The sequence below is a fragment of the Gopherus flavomarginatus genome, chromosome 21 (assembly GCF_025201925.1).
Source record: "Gopherus flavomarginatus isolate rGopFla2 chromosome 21, rGopFla2.mat.asm, whole genome shotgun sequence".
NCBI lineage: Eukaryota > Metazoa > Chordata > Testudines > Testudinidae > Gopherus > Gopherus flavomarginatus.
Window position 1 is genome coordinate 15,434,253 of NC_066637.1, and position 23,686 is coordinate 15,457,938.

Consider the following 23,686-nt stretch of genomic DNA (forward strand, 5'->3'; position numbering starts at 1 on the left):
ACCAGCTGCCAACAATGTTACTTCCTGTCTAATACAATGTCTAAAAGGAAAGTGACATGTAGGGTACAGGGTTAATGCTGTCTTATCTCTCTGAAAATGTACTCTAAAGAGTTAATTTTGCTCCAATTGAAATCACTGGGAGTTTTGTCATTGACTTAAATGGAAATTGGATTGGGCCCTCAATATTGCTTTGTCTTTCCCAGGCTTTGGTGAAGAGAACTCCCAGCAGTGGCATCAGCTCTACCATGAAGGAATCTGCATTCCAGAGTGAGCCCAGAGTGCCTGAGAGTGTCATCCGCCATGCAAGCAACTCCCCTGCTGATAAATCCAAGGTCACCATCAATGATGGGAAAGGCCCTGATGAAGAGAAACCCAAGAAGAGCAGCCTGTGTCGAAATGTTGAGGGCTGTCGAGAGGAATTGCAATCCCAGGTATTGTTGTCACGTTAAAATCATTCAAGCATCAGGATCCCTCTGTGTAGTAGTTCTTCAGGATTCTTTGTTCTCCTAGAATGAAGCTGTCTTTTTGGCAGCCAGTGCTTCTAACTTAGAGACTTTTACCATTTTGATTTAGTGTTATGCCAGTACACTATTAGTGTAGGGGATATGTTCCGTGTTGAGAGTTAACACTGGATTTTTGTGTCTAATAGCCGTAAGAAACAGTCAAGTTTGGTACAGAGTGGTTGTGGAGTGGGCTGTACTGGTAGTTATGTTACACTAATAAAATAATACCAACGGGATCTTATAAGAGGGATAAGGCAAAATGCCGCATTTATTATAAATACAGAGGAGAGAGAAATCGGGATATGCAGTTCTGTATTATTTCACTACTATTCCTTATTTATTCACACACTCATTGATACAAGTTCTGCAGAGTTGTTATAGTTACCAGCCTAAAGGTTGCTCGTGGCAGAGTACTGGCCAGGTAGCCTGCACACAAGGGTGAAGCCGAGTCCTTGTCAGATGCGCATCCGATGCTCCGGAATGGTGGTTGCAGAACCAGATTCAAAGTTTTCAGTCTTTAGAGTCTGTTTTTACAGGATTTTATTCCTATACCAGTCTATGGGAATTGCTTCATCAAGGTGTTACTGCATTTGAAGTGTTAATCACTGTTCTCACGCTTGAAATAAGTCCATCATGCAGACGGCACAGCAGTGACGGCTGTCAGGTGTTTATCTTGTTCTTTGGTTCTTTCATCCTTGGTATCGTTGGGTGGATTCCAGTTTGCCCTCCGAGGGTCATCCAGTTATCTCCACTCTGCGCGTTCTTCAGCCAGTCGAGACTGAAGTTGTAATTCTTAGGCTGGCACTTCTCTGTCCATTCATCCTTTTTATTTTAATCAAGCATCCATCCACATCCATCCTCTGTTTTTAACATACATTTATCATTATTATTACTTCACTGTCTCTTAACTTCTAACAACTCTCAGGATGTCACAAATCTACTTAAACTTTAACGTACATAACAAACAAGTTAAAAACTCCAAAGAGTGGGAAGCTGTGTTCTGTTTTGAAGAACAATTACCGTTGTTTTTGCAAAGCCTTATCACTCTTTGACCACGTCCACACTACAGAGTAAAATTGAAATTAATAAAATCGATTTTATAAAACAGGTTTTATAAAATCGATTTTACGTGTCCACACTAGGGCACATTACTTCGGTGGTGTGCGTCCATGGTCCCAGGCTACCATCGATTTCCGGAGCGGTGCACTCTGGGTAGCTCAGTAAAAGAGTGGGACCAATAACTTCAATTTCCGTCCACACTAACCCTAAATCGATATAGTAATATTGATTTTAGGGTTACTCCTCTCGTTGAGCAGGAGTACAGAAATCGATTTTAAGACCCCATAAAATCAATTTTAAGTGCCTTGTGTGGACGGGTACAGCGTTAAATCGATTTAACGCTGTAGTGTGGACCAGGCCTTTGAGATGAGGCTTTCTGTCTTAGGATGTGTTAACACAGTTAGCAGTTTGGCCTTGCATGTTTCTCACCGAGAGGGGGAGAGACAGAAATGAAAAAGCAAGAGGCTTGTTCTGTTACCAATATCTTTGAAGTTTTAAGCTGTGGGGAATTCAGTCTTACCCCTTGTCTCTCTCCGCCTCAGACTTGTTATACACGCAAACTTTATGGTTCTAGTACAGAAATTCCCTGATAAGGTCCAACAGTTAGACAACTGAGAATCAAGTAACTTGTCTTTTGGGATAACAGTGCTGTAACTGCTTTTCAAAGACTTACCTGGCCCGTGAAATGCTGCTGCTATAGAGGTTTCATGAGTATGTCTTGTGCTTTACTTGCCACATGTGTTTCTTGTAGGCCAACTTCTCCTTTGCTCCGCTAGTGTTGGATATGCTGAGCTTCCTAATGGATGCCATTCAGATCAACTTCCAGCAAGCTTCAGCCATGGGCAGTAGCAGCCGAGCGCAGCAGGCTCTGAACGAGCTGCACACTTTGGACAAGACAGTGGAAATGACAGATCAGTTGATGGTATGATTACTGGCTGGTTTGCTGGTTCAAATGCTTGTTTTTGGGCCAAGGGGAGGGATCGCTTTTGCCTCAGTTTTTAATAAGGGTAATGAGTATCTTGGGGGCAGTGGGAGGGTGGCCAATGGGAACAAGGACATGGAAGTAGAAATTACCACAACCAAGGTGGAAGTCAAAATCAGTCAGCTTAATAGGACCAAACTGGGGAGCCTGGATATTCTCCATCCAAGAATATTTAAGGGACTGACACATGAAATTGTCAGCCTAATAGCAAGGATTTTTAATGAATCTGTAAACATGGAGGTTGCACCCTATGACTGGAGAATTGAAAATATAATACCTAGGTTTAAGAAAGGGGGGAAAAACGTGATCTGGGAAACTGACCTGAGTTTATACAGGGTCTTAGAACAAATTTTTAAAGAGGGAGTAGTTAAGGACATAGAGGTAAATGGTAATTGGGATAAAATACAGCATGGTTGTACAAAAGCTAGATTGTGCCAGACCAACCTGATCTCGTTCTTTGAGAAGGAAACTGATTTTCTAGACAAAGGAAATGCAGTAGATTTAATCTACCTAGATTTCAGTAAAGCATTTGATACATTTTCACACAGGAAACTATTGGTTAAATTGGAGATGATGGGGATTAATATGAGTATGGAAAGATGGATAAGAAACTAGTTTCAAGGGGAGGCTGGGTCATCCTGAAAGTAAATTGTCAGGCTGGAGGGAGGTTATTAGTGAAGTAACTTCAGAGATTCCTCAGGGACTGGTCTTGCGACCCGATCTTATTTAACATTTTCATTTTATGACTTTGGCGCACAAAGTGGGAGTGCGCCAATAAAATTTGCAGATGTCACAAAGTTGGGAGGTATGACCAAAACAGAAGAGGACCGGAATGTCATACAAGCAGTCATGGGATAACAAGGAAGGTCCACTCATGGATCAGTGACTGACTGATTAAAAGACAGAAAACAAAGGGTAGGAATAAATAGTCAGTTTTCAGAATGAAAAGAGATAAGTAGTGGAGTCCCCCAGGGATTTTTACTGGGACCGGTGCTGTTCAACATATTCATCTGGAAAAAGGGTAAACAGTGAGGTGACAACATTTGCAGATGATGCAAAATTACTCAAGATATTGAAGTCCAAAACAGACTGTGAAGAGTTACAAACGATTGCACAAAACTGGGTGACGGGCAAGAGACTGGCAGATGAAATTCAGTATCGATAAGTGCCAAGTAATGCACATGGGAAAACATAATCCCAGCTATACATAAACAACGATGGGGTCTGAATTAGCTATCATCACTCAAGAAAGAGATCTTGGAGTCATTATGGATAGTTCTCTGAAAACATCCGCTCAATGTGCAGCAGCAGTCAAAAAAGAGAACAGAATGTTGGGAATTATTAAGGGATTGATAAGAAGACAGAAAATATCATATTGCCTCTACATAAATCCATGTTACGCCCACATCTTGAATATTGCATGCAGATGTGGTTATCACATCTCAGAAAGATATATTGGAATTGGAAAAGGTTCAGAAAAGGGCAACAAAAATTATTAGGGGTATGGAACAGCTTCTATATGAGGAGAGAGTAATAAGACTGGGACTTTTCAGCTTGGAAAAGAAATGACTATGAGGGGATATGATAGAGGTCTATAAAATCATGACTAGTGTGAAGAAAGTGTATAAGGAAGTGTTATTTACCGTTTCATACAACACAAGAACCAGGGGTCACCCAATGAAATTTATAGGCAGCAGGTTTAAAACAAAAGGAAGTACTTCTTCATACAACCTGTGGAACTCATTGCCAGGGGATGTTTATAAAGGGCAAAACTGTAATTGGGTTCAAAAAAGAACTAGATAAATTCATGGAGGATAGGTCCATCAGTGGCTATTAGCCAAGATGGTCAGGGATGGAACCCTGTGCTCTGGGTGTCCCTAGCCTCTGTTTGCCAGAAGCTGGGAGTGGATAACAGGGGATGGATCACTTGATGATTGCCTGTTCTGTTCATTCCCTCTGAAGCCTCTGGTATTGGCCACTGTCAGAAGACAGGATACTGGGCTCGATAGACCATTGGTCTGACCCGGTATGGTCTCTCTTATGTTTGTAAGATTTGTACAACCTTGAAAACGGGAGTAATAGAAACGGAATGAAACTTAATAGTGCATAGTGCAAGTTCATGCACTTAGACAACAAGAACTTGTGCTATAAGATGGGACTATATCAGTTGGAAGCAACAAAGGATGAGAGAGACCTGTTTGTATTGGTCAATCACAGGATGACTATGAGCTTCCAATGTGATGAGGCTGTGAGGATGAGGATGCATCAGGTGAGGTATTTTCAGGAGAGAGGGGGAAGTGTTATCACCATTATACAAGACATTGGTGGGACTTCATATGGAAAACTGTGTGCAAATCTGGTCTCCCATGTTTAAAAAAAATTCATTCAAACTGGAACAGGTGCAGAGAAGGGCTGCTAGGCTGATCAGTGGAATAGAGAAGCTACCTTATGAGAGGAGACTTGAGGAGCTTGGCTTGTTTAGCTTAACAAAATGAAGAGTATGGGGGGAGATGATTGCTCTTCCTAAATACATCAGAAGGATAAATACCAGGGAAGGAAAGGAGTTATTTAAGTTAAGGGCCAATGTTGGCACAAGAACAAATGGATAGAAACTGACCATCGGTTAATATATACTTGAAATTTGATAAGGGTTTCTAACCATTAGAGGAGTGAAGTTCTGGAACAGCCTTCCAAGGGGAGTAGTGGAGGCGAAAAACCTAGCTTGTTTTAAGATTGCGCTTGGTCAGTTTTTATGGAGGAGATGGTATGAGGTGGTCTACGATGGCACATGGCCCATCCGCGATTGCTGTTAGCAAATATCTCCAGCAGCTGGAGACGGAACACTAGAGGGGGAGGGCTCCGAGTTACTATAGAGAATTCTTTCCCAGATATCTGGCTGGTGAGTCTTATCCACAGGCTCAGGGTTTAACTGATCGCCATATTTGGGGTTGGGAAGGAATTTTCCCTGGGACAGACCCGGGGAGGTTTTCACCTTCCTCTGCAGCGTGGGGCATAGGTCACTTGCAGGTTTAAACTAAAGTAAACGGTGGATACTCTATAACTTGAAGTCATTAAATCAAGATCTGAGAACTTCAGTAACTCAGCCAGTGGTACCTTCGTGAAGATACGGTCACATAAGCCTATTATAGGAGGGGGTGGGCGAGGTTCTGTAGCCTGCAGTTTGCAGTGGGTCAGATTATTAATCATGATGGTACCTTCTGGCCTTAAATGCTATGAGTCTAAATGAAACTATTACAGTTGTTCAATCTCTGCTATTTGTCTCTACTTCTGTGTTCTTTGTGCTCCACAATGGCTCAGGTCCCAACTCTTGGCTCTCAAGAAGGTGCTTTTGAGAATGTCCGAATGAACTACAGTGGCGACCAGGGGCAGACAATCAGACAGCTGATCAGTGCTCACGTGCTGAGGCGGGTGGCAATGTGCGTGCTGTCCTCCCCACATGGGCGCCGCCAGCATCTAGCTGTGAGCCACGAAAAGGGCAAGGTGAGTGCTGAGAAGGGGATGTGCTCCAATGGCACAACAACCTGACATGCATTTTAAAGTAAGATGAAAAGATTGTAAAATGTTCCATAGTGACTAAAGAATCAAGCAGACTTCCTACGGTCAGACTCACGGACTCTGTAAATGACTAGACACGTTTGGAAAAGCCTCCCTGAGTGATTGTTACTTCAATTGTTTCATATTTTAGGGAACAAAAATCTCGCTTCTTGCTGCAGAGATGCCGAGACAATACATTGATAGAGTCATATAAGAAGCTAGATACAGAGAATTTCTTTTTGCGATACCAACATTAGAAAAGTGACTTGTTTTCATTATTTTGTAGATTACAGTGTTACAACTCTCAGCATTGCTTAAACAAGCAGATTCCAGCAAAAGGAAATTAACCCTTACCCGCCTTGCATCTGCACCGGTTCCCTTCACTGTACTGAGCCTAACAGGAAATCCTTGCAAGGAAGACTATCTAGCTGTGTGTGGGCTGAAGGTAAGGGTCTGACAAGCAAGAGAGTTCCTTTACCTCAAACTAAGCTGTGCTCCTCTCTCCCTAGGCGATGGCTTGTAGAGTTATGATTGGCTATCAAAGATCTGAAGTCATTGTGAGTGTCACTAATTCTAGTTCTTGAATCACCTGCTACTAGTTTTAGCTGCAGCTTCATTTAGTATGTCATCCTAGTTATTATTTTAAACCATTCTTGATAATGCTCAAAATAACCACTTTTCAGATAACACTCAGGCTGACTGTCTTTTGTGCTACAGAAACCAAAGAGAGTATTCATGTAAATAAAACTTGACTGAAATGGATGTGCTTAATCTTAATCTGCAGCCACGTCTAGTACTGAGCAATGGGTGATCATTTTGTATTTTTTTCAAATCTCTGCACAATTTCCACAATTAAAGAAATATATCACCCAAGAAACCAGTAGTCTCAAATATTTGAAAAACCTGCAGAAGAGGCACAGTTCTCTTGCAAAGTCATTCACCCTAAAAACAGAGATGCTTGATTCCTTCCTATATGAATCCATCATTTGTGTTTGGGGCTAGGGAAAGGTCAATGGCCCTTGAATCTCTTTTTGCAGAAATATATATTTAATACTTGACATCTTCTATTTTCTTGTCCCAGGACTGCCACGTGCTAACATTCAGCAGCTCTGGATCAGTTTCCGATCACTTGGTGCTCCACCCCCAACTAGCAACAGGAAACTTCATCATTAAGGCTGTGTGGCTGCCAGGATCTCAGACAGAACTTGCTATTGTGACTGCAGACTTTGTGAAGGTATGTTCACAATTTGTGGGTGATCTCTGATTGACTTGGTGCTGTGTATTGCTTTTCATTTCCCATGGAGCTGATGTGGGGTTCTGGCGGTCTCCAGAGTCACCAGTGTGTCAGAATAACACAGTGCTCTTAATTTACTAGGAAAATTTGAGTTCTAAGAAGGGCATTACTGTTATCTCTAGTTTTCTAATATGTATTGTTATTCACCACTGTCAGTAGTAGACTGTTCATTGAAACACACAAAAACAAAGGCCCACATTTTCATAAGTGACCTCTTATTTTGGGTGCCCAACTTGAAATATTTAAGATTTTATTTATTCTCTTCCACCCCGCCTCCCGCCAAGGTACTGAACACCTGCAGCTCCCTTTGATTTCAGTTGTGGGTGCTGATACTACTTAAAATCTGTCCTTGATTGTCTAAATTTGGACACTCAAAAGTGAAGGTCATCTTTTAAGATGGGCCAACATTTTCCCCTCTTCCTAACCTGAGGAATACAGAAGAAAGAGATCATTCATAGATCTGAGGTTATCTTTATCTCCATATTCTGGTACCTGAATAATCTGCCCTCCGGGATCTGCGCCGTTGTAGGAATAGTTTGTCTGTGTTTATGCTGTATTAAGAAGAGCTGTTCTGTGGGCTCACTGCTAATTCCCTCCCCTCTGTTCCCACAGATCTATGACCTTTCCGTAGATGCTTTGAGCCCAACGTTCTATTTCCTTTTGCCAAGCTCCAAGATCAGGGATGTCACGTTTCTGTTCAATGAGGAGGGAAAGAACATCATAGTTATCATGTCTTCTGCTGGGTACATCTATACTCAGCTCATGGAGGAGGCGAGCAGTGCCCAGCATGGACCATTCTACGTTACCAATGTGCTTGAAGTCAACCATGAAGACTTGAAGGTAATGGTGGCTTTCTCTACTAACTTTTTCTCTCCCTCTGCTGCTGATGGTAAGAAGCAGCAGTTTCCTTTTCTTTGCCTGATCTAGATCAATGAGGCTGCACTTTTTTTTCTGCAGAGAGAGAGAAATTCTTAACTGATTCTGACACCACTTGGAGGGTGGTGGTTGTGGGGGAAAGTTGAAATTAAACCCGTTTATCCAGTCATCTAGAAAATGGAGCGTGTTTGCCATGCTTGGATCTTAAGTTATGCCCAGCAGGATTTCACAGCAGGAAGATGACTGCGGAGCAGCGTTACTGTCAGTACGATGCACTGCTAATGGTGCAGTAGCTAGAATGGATGGGATCATCACCCTTACGCAGGGTCTGCAGAGACACGAGCCTTTGTTTCTGTTTGGTGTCAATGCTGCTGGGGGCCTGGTGTGCACCACCCAGGCTGGCTAGTTTAAAATATTTCCAACTTCCATTCAGCATCACTACCCCAGTCCACTATGAAATGGGGAAATAGAGGAACTACAAGCCAAGAAGAAACCGCTTCTGGGAGCTGGAGATGAAGAGGGGTTGGCATGCAGCATTCTCTCACGCAGGTGCTGTCTCATCCACTACGTATAGCCTGTGGGTGTGCAAGCTCAGTATCTTGTTCAAAGGTGCTTGGAGTGTCTCACAGGTGTGCAGCTTGGTGGTAATGTCATCGAAGGCTGCATTCTCCAAAAGCCCTTTGCTGTGTTATGTGATAGGTGAAAGGGCAGATATTGAAATATTGTACTGACCATCCTAGAGCTCTGAAGATGTGTGTGTTTAAATACCAGTGTTTTTCCCTTGTCCCTACAGGACAGTAATGGCCAGGTGGCAGGAGGCGGCGTGTCTGTGTATTATTCCCATGTCCTTCAGATGCTTTTCTTCAGTTACTGTCAAGGCAAATCTTTTGCAGCAACAATTAGCAGGGCTACCCTGGAGGTACAGCGGCTTTTCCCGATCAACATAAAGAGGTGGGACTGAGGGGTTGCCCCCCTCCAATTTCTGTTTCTTATTAGCTGCAGTGGCTGTTCCCAGTGAAAGAACCCAGCTCCCACTGCCCAAGGCTTTATGTAGAGAACCTTCCTGCAGTTTACATCTTACCGTTTTATACGTCACCTCCTGTTTCTACCCTCTCTGCTTGTAGAACAGTGAGACCGAAACCAAACCCGGCTGCTTTTGCAGTGGGGTGTATGTTTATTTTGCTCACTAGGATTTCACAGCACAGAGGTGCCCTCGGAGCAATCTTGCTGTCTGAGTGCAGAGCTTCCAATGGTGCAGGAACTGGAACTGATGGGATTATCCACCCTCGCAGAGGCTGAGGAGCATGAAGCCTTTGTTTCTATTTGGAACCAGTACTGCAGTGGACCCTGGGCATTGTGTATATAAAGTCTTATTTTCAGGCTGCCTTGAGGGAAACCAATCTCTTATGCTATAAAAATGTCAAGGAGAAAGTTCTTCTATCGTCTGTTCTGACAATCAGAACTGGGCATTCAGGCTACAGAGTCTCACTAGCTTAGCATGAGGCAGCTGTCTTGCATTCTATTTTCATGAATATCAGTTCCCAACATCTCCCTCACTCCAGTCAGACCTCACCTGGTCATTTTGCACAGGGGCTTTCACCACTCTGAGAGTTAGATCTCAGTGAGGATTATGTTCTTGGGGAGTATTTTCCTGTGTTTGTCTGTTTCCTTTGTATTCATCACATGGCCGTGTAGAGCATGGAGCGCTGTATCCACAAACACAGATGCTTTGCTCTGAGACCAGTGCTCTTCTTTTCTGTCTGCTAGGATGTGCTTACAAGTAATGTGGTGTTTTGCTATCACTCCCCTGCCAGCCTGATAAGAGAGCTCTCTAATATAAGGTTAAATAGATACTTCAAATCTGGTTCAAGAGTGATTTTCCTGTTTTTATGGTAGTGTCACTAGAATTTTATATACCAAATGAATGGGGAAAGAGGTTAAAGAACAGGGCTGGGTGTCAGAACTTTTGGGCTCTCCATGCTGCCACTGACTCAGCTGTGCAACTTTTTGCACTTCAGTTTCCCCATCTGTAAAATGGGAATAATACTGACCTACCTGCCAGAGATTTTTTGAGGTGGCTTAATTAACCAAGTGCTTTGAGATCCTCAGACAGTGATGTTACTTGTCTTGCTAGCTGGAATGAGAATTTTATTTATTTATCTTGACGCCCCTTGCAGCTGTTTCTTGAGGTCATGTGAGCTTGGCCTTTCTCTCTTGCAGTTCAAATGGTGGGAGCAAGACCTCCCCAGCACTGTGCCAATGGTCTGAGGTGATGAACCATCCTGGGTTGGTGTGCTGTGTTCAGCAGACCACAGGTATTCCTCTGGTGGTCATGGTGAAGCCAGATACCTTCCTCATCCAGGAGATTAAAACCTTGCCAGCTAAAGCCAAGGTGAGTATTCCCTATCTTTTGCCTTTCAAATTAACTTTCCTGTTTCTCTGTTGCTGCCACTTTTTCCAGGTTTCCCTTGCAGTGGTGTCTTACAGCAAAGTCATCCTGGTAATAGCCACCAACACTGCACTTGAAAGTATTGTTTCAATACACAAACTGACTTTCCCCAAACCCACCCATGTTTTTAAGGTGTTTTCAACCTCTGTTTACTCTTCATTCTCTCTGCAAAGCCATTGAATCTCTTACTCTATTGTAGCCTCTGTTGGCTTGAGTACCTGCTGTCCCTGATACTTGTGTGATAGTTAGGCAACAAGCTTGCTCTCTGAGGCAACAGCTTCTCTGGGCCTTTCATTTGCTGGTGTGTAACCTGTTTCAGATCCAGGACATGGTGGCCATCCGTCACACGGCCTGTAACGAGCAGCAGAGGACCACCATGATCCTTTTGTGTGAGGACGGCAGCCTGAGAATATACATGGCAAATGTGGAGAATACTTCCTATTGGCTCCAGCCCTCCCTTCAGCCTAGCAGTGTCATCAGCATCATGAAGCCAGTTCGCAAACGCAAGGCAGCTGCTATCAGTAAGGCTGCTTTGCTTTCATATCATGTCTAAGTTGCCAGTAAAGAAATTAACAATGGAATAAATACATGGTCTGTCACCTTCTCCCCAGAAATGGGATCCTTTGCAATTCACGTGAAATCCCAAGCAACTCCATCAAAATTTTCCATTTAACTTCCCTTCATGAGGACCCTATCTTACATAACTTTTCAAATGTCCTTGCCCATCCTTCAGAAGTAGGATAGCTCTCTTCATAAAGATGATAGCTAATGGGGACCTGGATGGCTAAAGGAGTTAGTAATGGAATAATAGAACCTTTCATTTCTAAATTCCTGGTTTGAATCTAGACTGGGTTGATACTGAGCAGAATTCATTACCATCTAGTGGTGGTTTGAGTCTGTCTTATCCCTAATGGACACACATCCACATCACACAGTCATTGCTACAGCTGGCTGCTTTGTTGGCTTCTCAAAAAACCAAGGACTGAATGAGCATGCGGATTAGATTACCCCCTCTTTGCTAGAGGCCAGCATTGAAGCATATTGGTGGGGTAATATGGGGAAGTGCATGCTGCCACTGTCCATGCTTTACCTGTTCTGTAAAGAGAACTTCAGTCTTCAAGACTCCCAATTCAGAACCTTTTGCCAGCACTAGTTTCATATTTTTTTTTAAATTCCCCAGTGTCTAATGTGAACCTCTTACACCAAGGTCACTACTGAAAATAGGATAGCATCAGGTAGGCACTTAGACATTTGGTTCTGGTAATCACCTTATTAGTAAACACTGGGGTTGGGTGTTATGGGGTTAGCATGGGATGATTTTAATCTTTCAGCACTAATCTCATTTGTTTGAGCTGGAGATAAAACTGAGTAAGAGGACCTTTCCCTAGGAAAGCTCCTCTTATTCATGGCATAGCATATGTATCTGATCAATGCATAACTAGTTACAAAGCTAGAGCATTCCCAAGAGATGTGCAGTCAGTCTGCAGTTGGAGCACTCTAGCTTTGCGTGTGTGTATGTGTGTCTTTTTTTAGCCATTGGTATCCTCTCTTTCAGCGACTCGTACCTCCAGTCAGGTGAACTTTCCCATTGACTTCTTTGAACACAACCAGCAGCTCACAGATGTGGAGTTTGGAGGCAATGATCTCTTGCAGGTTTATAATGCCCAGCAGATAAAGCACCGGCTCAACTCCACTGGCATGTATGTGGCCAACACCAAGGTAAATCAGATGCTTTGTGAGCTCTCAAGTATTTACGTAATTCTGTCAAAAGGCTGCTGTGCTCTTCATCACAGCATGAGCAGTTGTTTTATAAAAAGTGTTCGTTCTCATTCGAATGACCCTCTGCCAATCCTGGAGACTGCTGGCTAACCAATCCAATCAGCGACTGGAGGATGTTTGTATACAAATTTTGGGTTGGTCACCCAATCTGAGTCCTCCTAAGAGCCAGCTTGGCATCAAACTTACAGCCAGTCATCTGCCACTGCTTTAGTTCTGTACCTCAGCTGTCCCTCTCTTTCACTATTTTTGTTGTTTTGGGCCTTTTCTTTCCTTTACTGCTATTTTTCTCTCTGGCTCCATTTTTCTCTCCAGCAACAGAGCATCCCTCTTCCCAAATAAGTAGGCCTTTGAGCCCCATTTATCTGCTGTTCCACCCAGTCCTTCCCAGCAGGTCCACGGAGTTGCTACTAAAGCTTGGTAGTGTAAGAAGACAATTCCCAGGAAACTTTCTGTTCCTGTCATGGTGTAAGCAGGCCACCGGCATTGCAGTGAGATGTGCATGGGCCTTCCCATTTCAGGGTGGTCGTTGTTAGAAACACCCATCTTCAGCTTTCTCTTCCTCAGTAATGATTATCTCCCGCAGCCTGGTGGCTTTACCATCGAAGTCACTAACAACAACAGCACAATGGTGATGACAGGCATGAGGATCCAGATTGGCACTCAAGCAATTGAGCGAGCTCCCTCCTACCTGGAGATCTTTGGCCGCACCATGCAGTTGAACATGACCAGGGCTCGTTGGTTTGATTTTCCTTTCACACGGGAGGAAGCCCTGCAAGCTGACAAAAAATTAACCATCTTCAGTAAGTCTTTGGTCTTGGTTGCATGCTTTAACTACCTGCAAGCTAACTGGGGGTGTCTGGGGGCTGTTGCACTTCAGCTGTTATTGGGCAGAGGTTCCACCAGGAGTTAGTTTTACAGGGACATAGCCATGATTCTAATAATTCTGGACTTCTGTAAAGTAGCTATTTTATAGTGGGTCCAGCACCCCATTGCAGAGGGCACTTGCAGCACCTCTAGTTAAGTTACAAGGATTCTCTGCTGAGGTAGCATGGAGGGAAAGACATTAGAAAATAAGACAAAGCTGTGTTTCAGAACGGATGAGTGCTAGGTAAATTGAATGTAAACCCTCTCTACTTGTTTGTTGGTATCAAAGAGAAGGAACCTTACTTCTGGGAACCTGCAAAATCTCTCTTGCTCATTGCAGTTGGGGCCTCTGTGGATCCTGCTGGAGTCACAATGATGGATGCTGTCAAAATTTATGGCAAGACCAAAGAGCAGTTTGGCTGGCCTGATGAGCCCCCAGAGGATTTCCCATCTGCCTCAGTGAGCAATGTTTGTCCCCCAAACCTGAATCAAGGAAACGGTACGGGAGACTTGGAGTCCGCTGCCCCTGCTGTTGCCAGTGGGACTGTCCTAGAGAGGTATCTATATATTTCTATACATTATATATGTATATAGTTTTTATTTGCCTTTTAAAAGTTACTAGTTATACTGGTGCCCTGAATGCACTTGCGTAGCATTCTTAGCTGGGAGCTTTTATACTGGTAATGAAGTGTTGCTCATTGTCATATAATGTGACAATTCTGTCATGCCACTAAAGAGTCAATGTGCATCTTTTCCAAAATAGTGTCCTGCTGCTTCCCTCTAATCTCCCATATGGAGTTGAGGATGGAGCTTCATGCGTTCTCCTTCACATTACCAATTGAGTCTGTCTGCAGCAACCTCAACCAGCCTCAGATGGCTTCTGCCTTCTTGGCACCTTTTCTTATTTAAATCTGGGATCCTTTTACAGCCACCAAAGATCACAAAAATTAGAGGCTATTTGAACCTAAGTTCACTTCTGAGGAGCTGTTCCTTCATTCCTCTTTTTGATTTCTGTGACCTGGCCCTACATATGTTCTCTCTTCTTTCTCTGTAGCGACTACTTGTGTGGTAACTTCCTCATAGGCCAGGGATCCCCAAACTTTTCAGTCTTGCAACCCAGATAATATAGTACTAGCTATTGCATGAGAGCCTGTCCTGGGACTCATACAATATCCAGGTGCAGGACATACCGTGAACAGGAGTTGGGGGTGTATTTGGTAGAGGACAGAATTTCTGTTCCTTTCTTTTCTTTTCTTCTACCCTCCATTGTCTATCCCCGCCTCAGGGTCTTAAGAGTCCATGCAGTGCACTGTGTGTAGCCAGGAAGCTAGTGGAGACAGAAGGCGGGAAAGTAAAATAAAGATAGATCGGATGACTCAGTGCAGAGAGAAACTAGTATGACTTTAAAAACTAGGCAAATTCATTGCTGGTGTAACTTGACTGACTTCACTGGAGATGCACAGGGGTTAAGTGGCTCTTTGGAGGAAGTTTTCAAAGGCCATAGTAGGCACTTAAGTCCTGTTGAAAGTCACCTTTGAAAATCTGCCCCATTATTAGTACTTCTTTTTCTTTAGGCTAGATCTTTCTTTCTTTCTTTTTTTTCTCTCCTCTGCTGCCCTGTCTCCACCAGGTGTCTCCCTCTGTATGGAAACTTGAGCAGTGGGACTGTAAAACTTAAAGCTAGACTGAGCAAATAAAGTATTTTTCTTGCATCCACTTTATGCACTATAAAATTCCCAGCTGCCTGGTGACCCCAAAAAAGGGTTGTGGACCCCTTGTTAGGAACCACTGTTTGTAGGCAAGAGGCAGTTTCCGATGGAGAAGTTGAGTGTCTAGACTCTATATCCTTAACCTAGCCTTCAGCAGTGCTTTTAACCAATGTGCTTGGCTTCTCTGTGCTAGATGGCCGCGATCTCCTTTAATTTGTTTTGCTGTTAGGGAAGTGGTGTGCTACCCAAAAAGGAGGAGTCCTGCTTGGAATTACTGTATATATCGCTCTCCCAGCTTCCTGACTCCCCATTTAATTTGCCTTTTGCTTAGAATATGTTCTAGATAGTTTTCTGTGAGCTTCACACATTTTTTTTTCTTTTTCTTTGCTCCCCAAAAGTTCTGAAACTGAGTCCCTAACCATCCTGGACCGGTTAGTATGCCATCCTTTTCTCAGCACGAATGAGTGTGTGTCAGAGACAGAACACATGATGTGGCTTTTGTTGAGTGTCTATTTTTTTTTAAGTGACATTTGCTTCTTTACAATCTGGTCATTGCATGGCAGAAGATTTAGCAAAATGTAAAGGTGTTGTGGATTGAGAATTTCGGCTGCATACAGTATAACTGTTGCTTGTTGATACTCCTCAGCTCACTTTGTCCCTCCTTGTGCCTCTCTTTTCCCCTCTTCTATTTCCCCACTGGTTTTGTGGGTGTATGAGGAGAAATAGTGTTCAGTTGTTTAACTGTCAGACAAGTGACCAGAGAACTTGCCCAGTCCTTATATTATTTCTTCTACCCAGTTTTAAATCTTATGTTCTGCTCTCTCTCCTTGTTCTTTATGCTGTCTCTCCTCTTCCCTTTCCCCTCCTGATCTGTGTAGCTTGGCCTCTGTTACTCGGTTCTGTATTGCTCTCTCCTGCTGTGTGGCGGTGCTCCTTTCGATGCGTCTGTTGAGCATTTCGGGCAGTTTCATTACGAGACAGAGAGGAGTTCAGCAAGGGAGAATTGGCACAAGACTGCAAGTTCTGAATAAAACTTTCCCTGTGGGCGAGCATTTTACTAACATGCCTTGCCTAGGGCCAAAAGTGATAGACTGAAGGCTCTTGGATTTGGGTCTCTTTTGTAACTCATGTTTTGACATACCTAGGTGCATATCTAGTTCAGTTAATTGAACTGCTGGGGCATTTGGAATGAAACCCTAAATTGGAAAGTGTACCCTCTGTGAAAATAGCAAGCGAGTACAGACGCTCCCCGGGTTATGCAGACCCGACTTAAGGAAATCTGGACTTACAGGAAAAGTTCCGTAAGCTTTTTTTTCTTTTTGCGAAATTGTCGGAGATATGTTCCTGACTTAAGCAAAATTCGACTTACGCTAGGCGTTCCGGAACAGAACGCTTGCGTAAGTCGGGGAGCTTCTGTAGAATCTTGCTCCCTTAGAAAAAGCATAACTGACTTTTCTCATGTGTCATACCAACCCTTGATCTGCAGTCATATACGTCTGTGGGCCATGGTGAATTGGTACTGTCAAGACAATCCAAGTTATCCCTGCCTTAGGCAGCATAAGGAAATGTTTTATCCTCTTTGGTAGAGAAAAGCCCCTGTCTTTCAGCTGTGGATTATTAAAGCAGTCCTAAGTTTGTCTGTGAGCATGAGCCAGGTTTAACTCTGGTCTGTAACACAATGAAATGATATGCATGGTGCCTGTGGCAGGTTTTATCATGCTTTGATTTTGTACTTGACATTTGTTAGCTGTTTCTGAGCTACTCATGACTGTAGCCTGCATAAAGCAAAGTGCTAAGGAGAGAGAAGGGTTGCTGTACTCAAGCCTGCTTTCCTTTCTCCCTTCAGGCTAGTAGTGAGTTCTTTAGAAGCACTGGAAAGCTGCTTTGCTGTAGGACCAGTCAACGAGAAGGCAAGTAACTTTCTGAATACATCTTGAGCTTTCAAAGACAGGGGAGGAGGAGTGAGATCAGCAGCAGCTCCTGCAGCCCTAGGGGCCTGATACCAGAAGAGAGCCGCATCCGTTTTGCTCAGAGCAGAGATCTGAAACTTGAATTACTGAAAAGCATTTGAAACTAGTTTTGAATGACAATTGGCATTTGCATTTATTGCTGGTGGGGATTTTCGTGCTGCACAGTGACCTGGTTTGTGAATACAGCAGGGTGGGAGCCCAGCAAACCAAAGAGGAACTTTCTGATGTATAAACCTAAAACGCTGTCTTAATAATAAAGGTAGCCTCATGTCAAAGCAATATTGAATCGAGGAGGAAACCTGCATTCCTGGGAGCGGGAGGTAATGCAAGAAGGATGAAGCAGAAGTGGTTGAGAAGTCAGACTTGCATGCCATAGCACTTTCAGTGTCAATTTACTGAAGGCTTTTTATCTGTCCCTGGGAACAGGAAAAGAGCAAGGCTGCAGCTCAGGAACTGGCTACCATGCTACTCTCAATGCCAGCTCCCTCCAGCGTCCAGCAGCAAACCAAGAGTCTCCTGGCTAGCCTTCACACCAGCCGCTCAGCATACCATAACCACAAGGTAAGCTGTTGGAGGGTTTTCCAAGCCTGCTGTAACCACCCAGTGGCATGGCTGACATACGAGGTGCACTCAAAGGCCATCTATTCCAGGCAACATGTGCCTGCTGGCTGTCTACCTTCAGCATCTGCTGCCTGCCTGGTCTGTCTTTCCATCAGAGAGTTTTGTATTCGTGACACTTTGAAGATTTGGGTGTGAATCCATGTTTTAAATAAAGAGTGGGGAAACACATGGGTATCTTGGGACATGCTGAAGTTAGTCTGCAAATTATAGACTCATAGACTTTAGGGTCAGAAGGGACCAATGTGATCATCTAATCTGACCTCCTGCACAAAGCAGGCCACAGAACCCTACCCATCCACTTCTATAACAACCCCTAACCTATGTCCGAGTTATTGAAGTCTTCAAATTGTGGTTTGAAGACCTCAAGCTGCAGAGAATCCACCAGCAAGTGACCCATGCCCCACGCTGCAGAGGAAGGCGAAAAACCTCTAGAGCCTCTGCCAATCTGCTCCGGAGGAAAATTCTTTCCTGCCCCAAATATGGCGATGAGCTAAACCCTGAGCATGTGGGCAAGACTCACCAACCAGCACTCAGGAATTATGTCCTATAGGTCTGATGTCTGCAGGGCAACCAGGTTTGAATCAAATACTGTAGAGCAATATCAGGTAAATCATGGTTTGACGTGAAAAATCTAGTCATACCATAAAAATGTAGACTACTGCATTGTCTAACCCAGTAAACTGCTGTTAAGTTATATAGAGAAGTGAAAATCCATTCTCCAAGTGGAATTCGTTCGTTGCTGAGTGACTTCTACTGCTGCTGACACATGTGATAGTGATGGTGGTGAAGATTTAACAGGGAGTTCGCTTTTTAGTGAAGGCTAAGTTGTCCCATCTACTCCCTCCCACACTGGCTCTTCAGACCTTTGCTGCTGCTGTTCCCTTGTTTGTCATTAATAATCCTTACTTTGCAGGATCAGGCCTTGCTAAGTAAAGCCATCCAATATTTGAGCTCCTCCAGCAAAGAAGGGAAGGACCTGGACCCTGAAGTGTTTCAGAGGTTGGTGATCACTGCTCGATCCATCGCTATTATGAGGCCAAACAACCTGGTTCATTTCACGGAGTCAAAGTTGCCACAGATGGAAACAGGTGGATAAAGCATTGCATTTCTATTTTTGTCTTTATTGAACTTTTCCCTTTGGATAGTTGTATATATTTTATGTTTGTTTGTTTGTTATACAGCTGCTTTATATAAGGGCTGGTAGTTCCCATGTGCATTTTATCCTCCGTGGTTCATGAGTGACCAAAGAGACTTCAGCTCACTGAGATGTAAAGGCTCATACGTTGTGTATTCTCTCTCCCAGACTTTTGGGGTCTGCTGCCATCTGTTCTATATAGAAGTTGGGAGTCATTGTGTGGTTATCTAATTCAGAAACATGCTATAGAGTGGTGCTGGTGGCAAGTGTCCCAGACTAGATCCAACACAAAGATTTTCAAGAGGTCAGTCCACACTGACAAAAGCCCACTGTTACTGGCCTGGGAGAGACAAAAGTCTGAACATTCATTAGACATTTGGTAGCTCTTCTGATCAGGGCATTGGCTGCCTTTCAGCAGTAGTCAATATCAACTTAACTCAGTGGTACCTTGTTAGCTAACAAACTCTCTTCCCCTCCCCTGCCACTAGTAATGGTAAGCTCAGGGCTGAACTCTGACAATGATAGATGTCCAGAAGACCTTGTATCCCCTGACAGATAGCTGGAGAGTGGGGAGGCAGGGAAGATGCAATTTCTCAGATAATTGGGTCTCAGGCTATTTAGAGCATTATACGTCAGTATCGAAAAAGACAGGCGCCGCTTTAAGCTCATGACGTGAGTTCTAGATTTAAATTAATTTTTCACCTTTTCCCCCATTGCGTAGATCAGTGGTATGAGTGTTAAAATTTTCCTGACTTTCTGTGACCAAAATCCTGCTTTGTGAGTCTGCGTGGTTCTGATGGTTACTTTTCTCCCTTCACAGAGGGAGGTGAAGGAGGACAGGAAGCCCAGAAACACACTGAAGGAGATGGGTGTAGTTTTATCACCCAGCTGGTCAACCATTTCTGGAAGCTACATGCATCAAAACCCAAAAATGCCTTCCTGGCTCCTGCCTGCTTACCAGGTATATTAAAGCTGAACCTTGTCATTTGGCTAAGTGGAGCTTGTGTATTTTTGAAGCAGCCCAACTGAAATGAAGCTAGTGAAGGGGAAAAAAATGTTTTAGTATTTACTTGCATATTTCCCTATTAAATGGTATGAATAAATGCTGATCTAATACTTTTATATCTTGTACAAATACAAAAGCATAAGAAGTGATGGCTTATATACTTTGCCAGAAGGATGGAAGTTTGTCATGGTGGTGGTGGAATGTTTTCCAAGTAATTATGTTTTTATACTTTTAGGGAACTCGTTTGTATAAACTTCTTTTGGTCTTTATTTTTTATAATGCCAACAGTGTGCTAGTCTGTTTACAGACCGGTAGGCCCTTCCTGAAGAGCTTAGTCTAAATAGTAATTCACAATCCTACACTCTTGTTCCTACTTAGGTCTGACGCATGTTGAAGCCACTGTCAACGCTCTGGTGGACATTATCCATGGATACTGCACATGTGAACTGGATTGTATCAACACAGCATCCAAGATCTACATGCAAATGTTACTCTGTCCTGTACGTAATCTTGCTCTCATTGTGTGCTGGTTTATCCTGTACCACTGACAGTGTGAGGACAGTCTAACACAGGCAGGGTGGTATGAGAAGGCTAGTAGTTTGCGTGGTGGAGGCGGTATGATCAAAGCCCCACGTACTCTGTAGCAACTTCTGCAGTTAACTTCTACAGTCAGGCCCCTAGATTCTGCACCTCTGGATATCCTTTGGCAATCTCAGATACATTATAAAATGGAGGTTCTTGTTGAACTAAATGTAACTATGCATAATGCAATCAATGCAGTATCCCTGGTTTTATTTATTTGTATATTACATTCAATTTGTTTTATTTTGCCGTTCACTTAATTTTATTGAGAACACAACTGACTTTATGGAAATTGGCAGGAAAGAAGCTGAAGTCTTTGGCAGCTGGTGCTTTTGGCTCCTGGGAAGGTGTGAGAGGTGGTTTAAGTACACTAACTGTTTTGGCTATGATCAGCAGAGAAATTGATGAGTGTTGACATTTTAATCAGTACCCATTATATGTCATAACCAACATCTTTGAAAGGAGTGGAGCAGTTCATAGGCACTCAGAGGAGCTATTGTTTCACACTCTCTGCAAATTCAGACAGCACTGAGTTGCTTTTATACTCCTTTCATGTTTTTAAGGTCATCTTCGCAGCCTTAAGGGTTATAGATGTTTTTTTTAATTAATAAATGAAGCTTTTAGATGAGAGTACCTGATTTGGGATAAAACTCTAATGCTGGAATCATGAATTACTCAGGGCCCTTTTTACAGTATGTCCTTGGTCAACCTGTGAATTCCTAGTTTTCTAAAAGCAGCCATCTGATATCCAACGGTATTGTCCTTTGCATAACATGGGAGAGGGTGTTGGGGCAGGAGAGAGCTGAAAGGCTCCTGCTAGAGATTTGATACCGATTCAACTGCCAGTTTAAAGTTAGTCACTGCTCACATTCCCAGTGATGAAATATAGAGATTGTAATTTCAAAGTTGGTAGAAAAAAGTACAACATAATATGTGCATGGGCAGAAAGCATGTTTGACCCAATGCTCAAACCGCAAAACTGACTGCTGAGGAAATGTGCTTACGAGCAGGAGGCAGACGTATTGTGAAAATGGCCTATGCATTTTCAACAAGGAGTAGTGGGACTAGATCGCCTGTGCCGTTGGCATCTTGTGCCAGAGATTGGTATTATAAAGGGGTAGAAATTAATGGTAAGGAATAGAGGTGGTAGAGAGGGAGAAGGTATATACTGTATGCTTGTCATGTGGTAGCGTGGGATAGGTGATCATAGTTGCCTTAGGGAACAGTGAAAAGTGTTTTTATAATGGGGAAGACAATAGCTGTGCTATATGTTTGCGTGATGACTAATAGACAGTCCGCTGGGTATTTCTTAGGTGGATTCACGAGGACTGTTAATGTGCAGGTAAAGCATGAGAAGGTTAATGACCAATCTGTTTACATTGCAGGATCCTGCAGTGAGCTTTTCCTGTAAACAAGCTTTAATTCGAGTGCTGAGGCCGAGGAACAAGCGGAGACATGTGACGCTGCCATCTTCTCCTCGCAGCAACACCCCCATGGGTATGGCCACCTTCCTCTGTGCTTTTGACTAGTCTGAGCCACCTTATGCACAATAGTTCATATAAGATCACGTGATATGAGCTCACCCTTAGCAAGGGGAAAACCCAGTCCTTTAACAACAACCCACAAACCTAGGATGACCAGACAGCAAATGTGAAAAATCGGGACGGGATGAGGGGTAATAAGAGCCTATGTAAGAAAAAGACTCAAAAATCGGGACTGTCCCTATAAAATCAGGACATCTGGTCACCCTACATAAACCTGATTTCTCAAATTGGCATATTGGGTAACGCTGCAAAATGTAATGCTGTGTGTAATGCCCCCACTTACTATATAGTTCCACACTGTTTATCCAGTCTAGACTGCGATAGTGCAGACAGTATCAACATTTCTATCTGTACTTTCGTAGGTTTAAAAGTTGGCCATAAACTTTTGCTCCAGGCTGAAATTAGACAATCAGGTCTCCATCCAAGAGAGAAATATTTTTAGAACTTAATGGCTGGTGGAAGATGCCATAGTAGAGACAGAAGTGTCTGATCTGTGGCTAAATGGAGGACAATGCAGGTTTCCTTCTCACCATTGTACCTCTGCCCTGTTTTGGAGTAGCCACATCTGTGTAAAGAGTATGAATTATCTGCCCATTCAGTTCTTGGTATGTCTGCTGAGACTAGAACAGTGACCACCCAGACAGCCAATTTATTTCATGTTGCTATGGGTGGGGAACCTTTTTTCTATCGGGCCATTGACGCACATCAAAAATCAGTTGGGGGCCACACACAGCTCCCTGCTTGCCTGCCCTGGCTCCATGCTGCTCTGCTCCCTGAAGGGCCAGGTGGCTCTGCCTGCACCTGCCGCTCCCATTGACCACGGTTCACGGCCGATGGGAGATGCGGAGCTGGCACTGGGGGTGGGGGCAGCACGCGGAGCTTCCTTGATCGCACCTCTTCCTAGGGGCTGCAGGGACATGCCAGCGAGCCAGCTCTCGCAGCTACAACCCCGTGGGGGTGGTGCGGAGGCTCAGGATATCCGGACGATGTAGGCCAAGAAACAGTGATCTGAACAATTAGTCACTGCCAACCTGGATGGGTTTGAACTTGGCGTAAGACTCTTTCTCCTCCTCCTCCTCCCCCTCCCCCCAATTACCAGGCCCCTGGCCCATCCATGTGGGTTTCCTCTCCCATATGCAAGAATAATATTTTCCCAAAATATAGGCGGGGGGGGGGAGAGGTGGCACGAGGGATTCTGGAAGTTCTCTCTCCTTCCCTCAGCTTTGTGTAGGTCAGAGGTAGGCAACCTATGGCATGGGTGCCGAAGGGAACACGCTAGCTGATTTTCAGTGGCACTCACACTGCCCAGGTCCTGACCACCAGTCCAGGGGGCTCTGCATTTTAATTTAATTTTAAATGAAGCTTCTTAAACATTTTAAAAACCTTATTTATTTACTTTACATGCAACAATAGTTTAGTTATATATTATAGTTATAGAAAGAGACCCTCTAAAAAAGTGAAAATGTATTACTGGCACGCGGAACCTTAAATTAGAGTGAATAAATGAAAACTCGGCACACCACTTCTGAAAGGTTGCCGACCCCTGGTGTAGCTCATCCTCTGAAATCTGAAGTTTTCTTAGATGGGTTCCTAAGGACTGTTACTATACAGTTAAAGCAGGAGAAGGTTAATGATCAGCCTGTTTACAGGAAAAGCTCAGTGCAGGATCCTACAATGTAAACAATTTTTTTCTTCTCTTCCACTCCAAAAGCACTGTATTGTGCTGATCATCCTGACTGCTGAAAGCTGGAAATGGCT

At 43.6% G+C, this 23,686-nt stretch overlaps 1 protein-coding gene across 4 annotated transcripts in view; it reads left to right on the forward strand.

Annotated features, from left to right (window-relative positions):
* UBR4 (ubiquitin protein ligase E3 component n-recognin 4) overlaps positions 1–23,686 on the forward strand; it is a 113,939-nt gene that overhangs the window by 32,755 nt on the left and 57,498 nt on the right. For 3 of the 4 annotated variants that reach the window (XM_050931301.1, XM_050931303.1, XM_050931302.1), the window contains exons 38-56: positions 204–431; positions 2,314–2,484; positions 5,863–6,045; positions 6,386–6,544; positions 7,181–7,333; positions 8,006–8,233; positions 9,063–9,220; positions 10,490–10,661; positions 11,038–11,239; positions 12,274–12,437; positions 13,081–13,297; positions 13,702–13,918; positions 15,469–15,501; positions 16,917–16,980; positions 17,467–17,601; positions 18,575–18,749; positions 19,617–19,757; positions 20,181–20,302; positions 21,770–21,881. In XM_050931301.1, coding sequence (XP_050787258.1) covers positions 204–431; positions 2,314–2,484; positions 5,863–6,045; positions 6,386–6,544; positions 7,181–7,333; positions 8,006–8,233; positions 9,063–9,220; positions 10,490–10,661; positions 11,038–11,239; positions 12,274–12,437; positions 13,081–13,297; positions 13,702–13,918; positions 15,469–15,501; positions 16,917–16,980; positions 17,467–17,601; positions 18,575–18,749; positions 19,617–19,757; positions 20,181–20,302; positions 21,770–21,881 — 3,034 coding nt within the window. The remainder of the gene's footprint in view (positions 1–203; positions 432–2,313; positions 2,485–5,862; positions 6,046–6,385; positions 6,545–7,180; positions 7,334–8,005; positions 8,234–9,062; positions 9,221–10,489; positions 10,662–11,037; positions 11,240–12,273; positions 12,438–13,080; positions 13,298–13,701; positions 13,919–15,468; positions 15,502–16,916; positions 16,981–17,466; positions 17,602–18,574; positions 18,750–19,616; positions 19,758–20,180; positions 20,303–21,769; positions 21,882–23,686) is intronic. The other variant, XM_050931304.1, reaches the window with a different exon arrangement.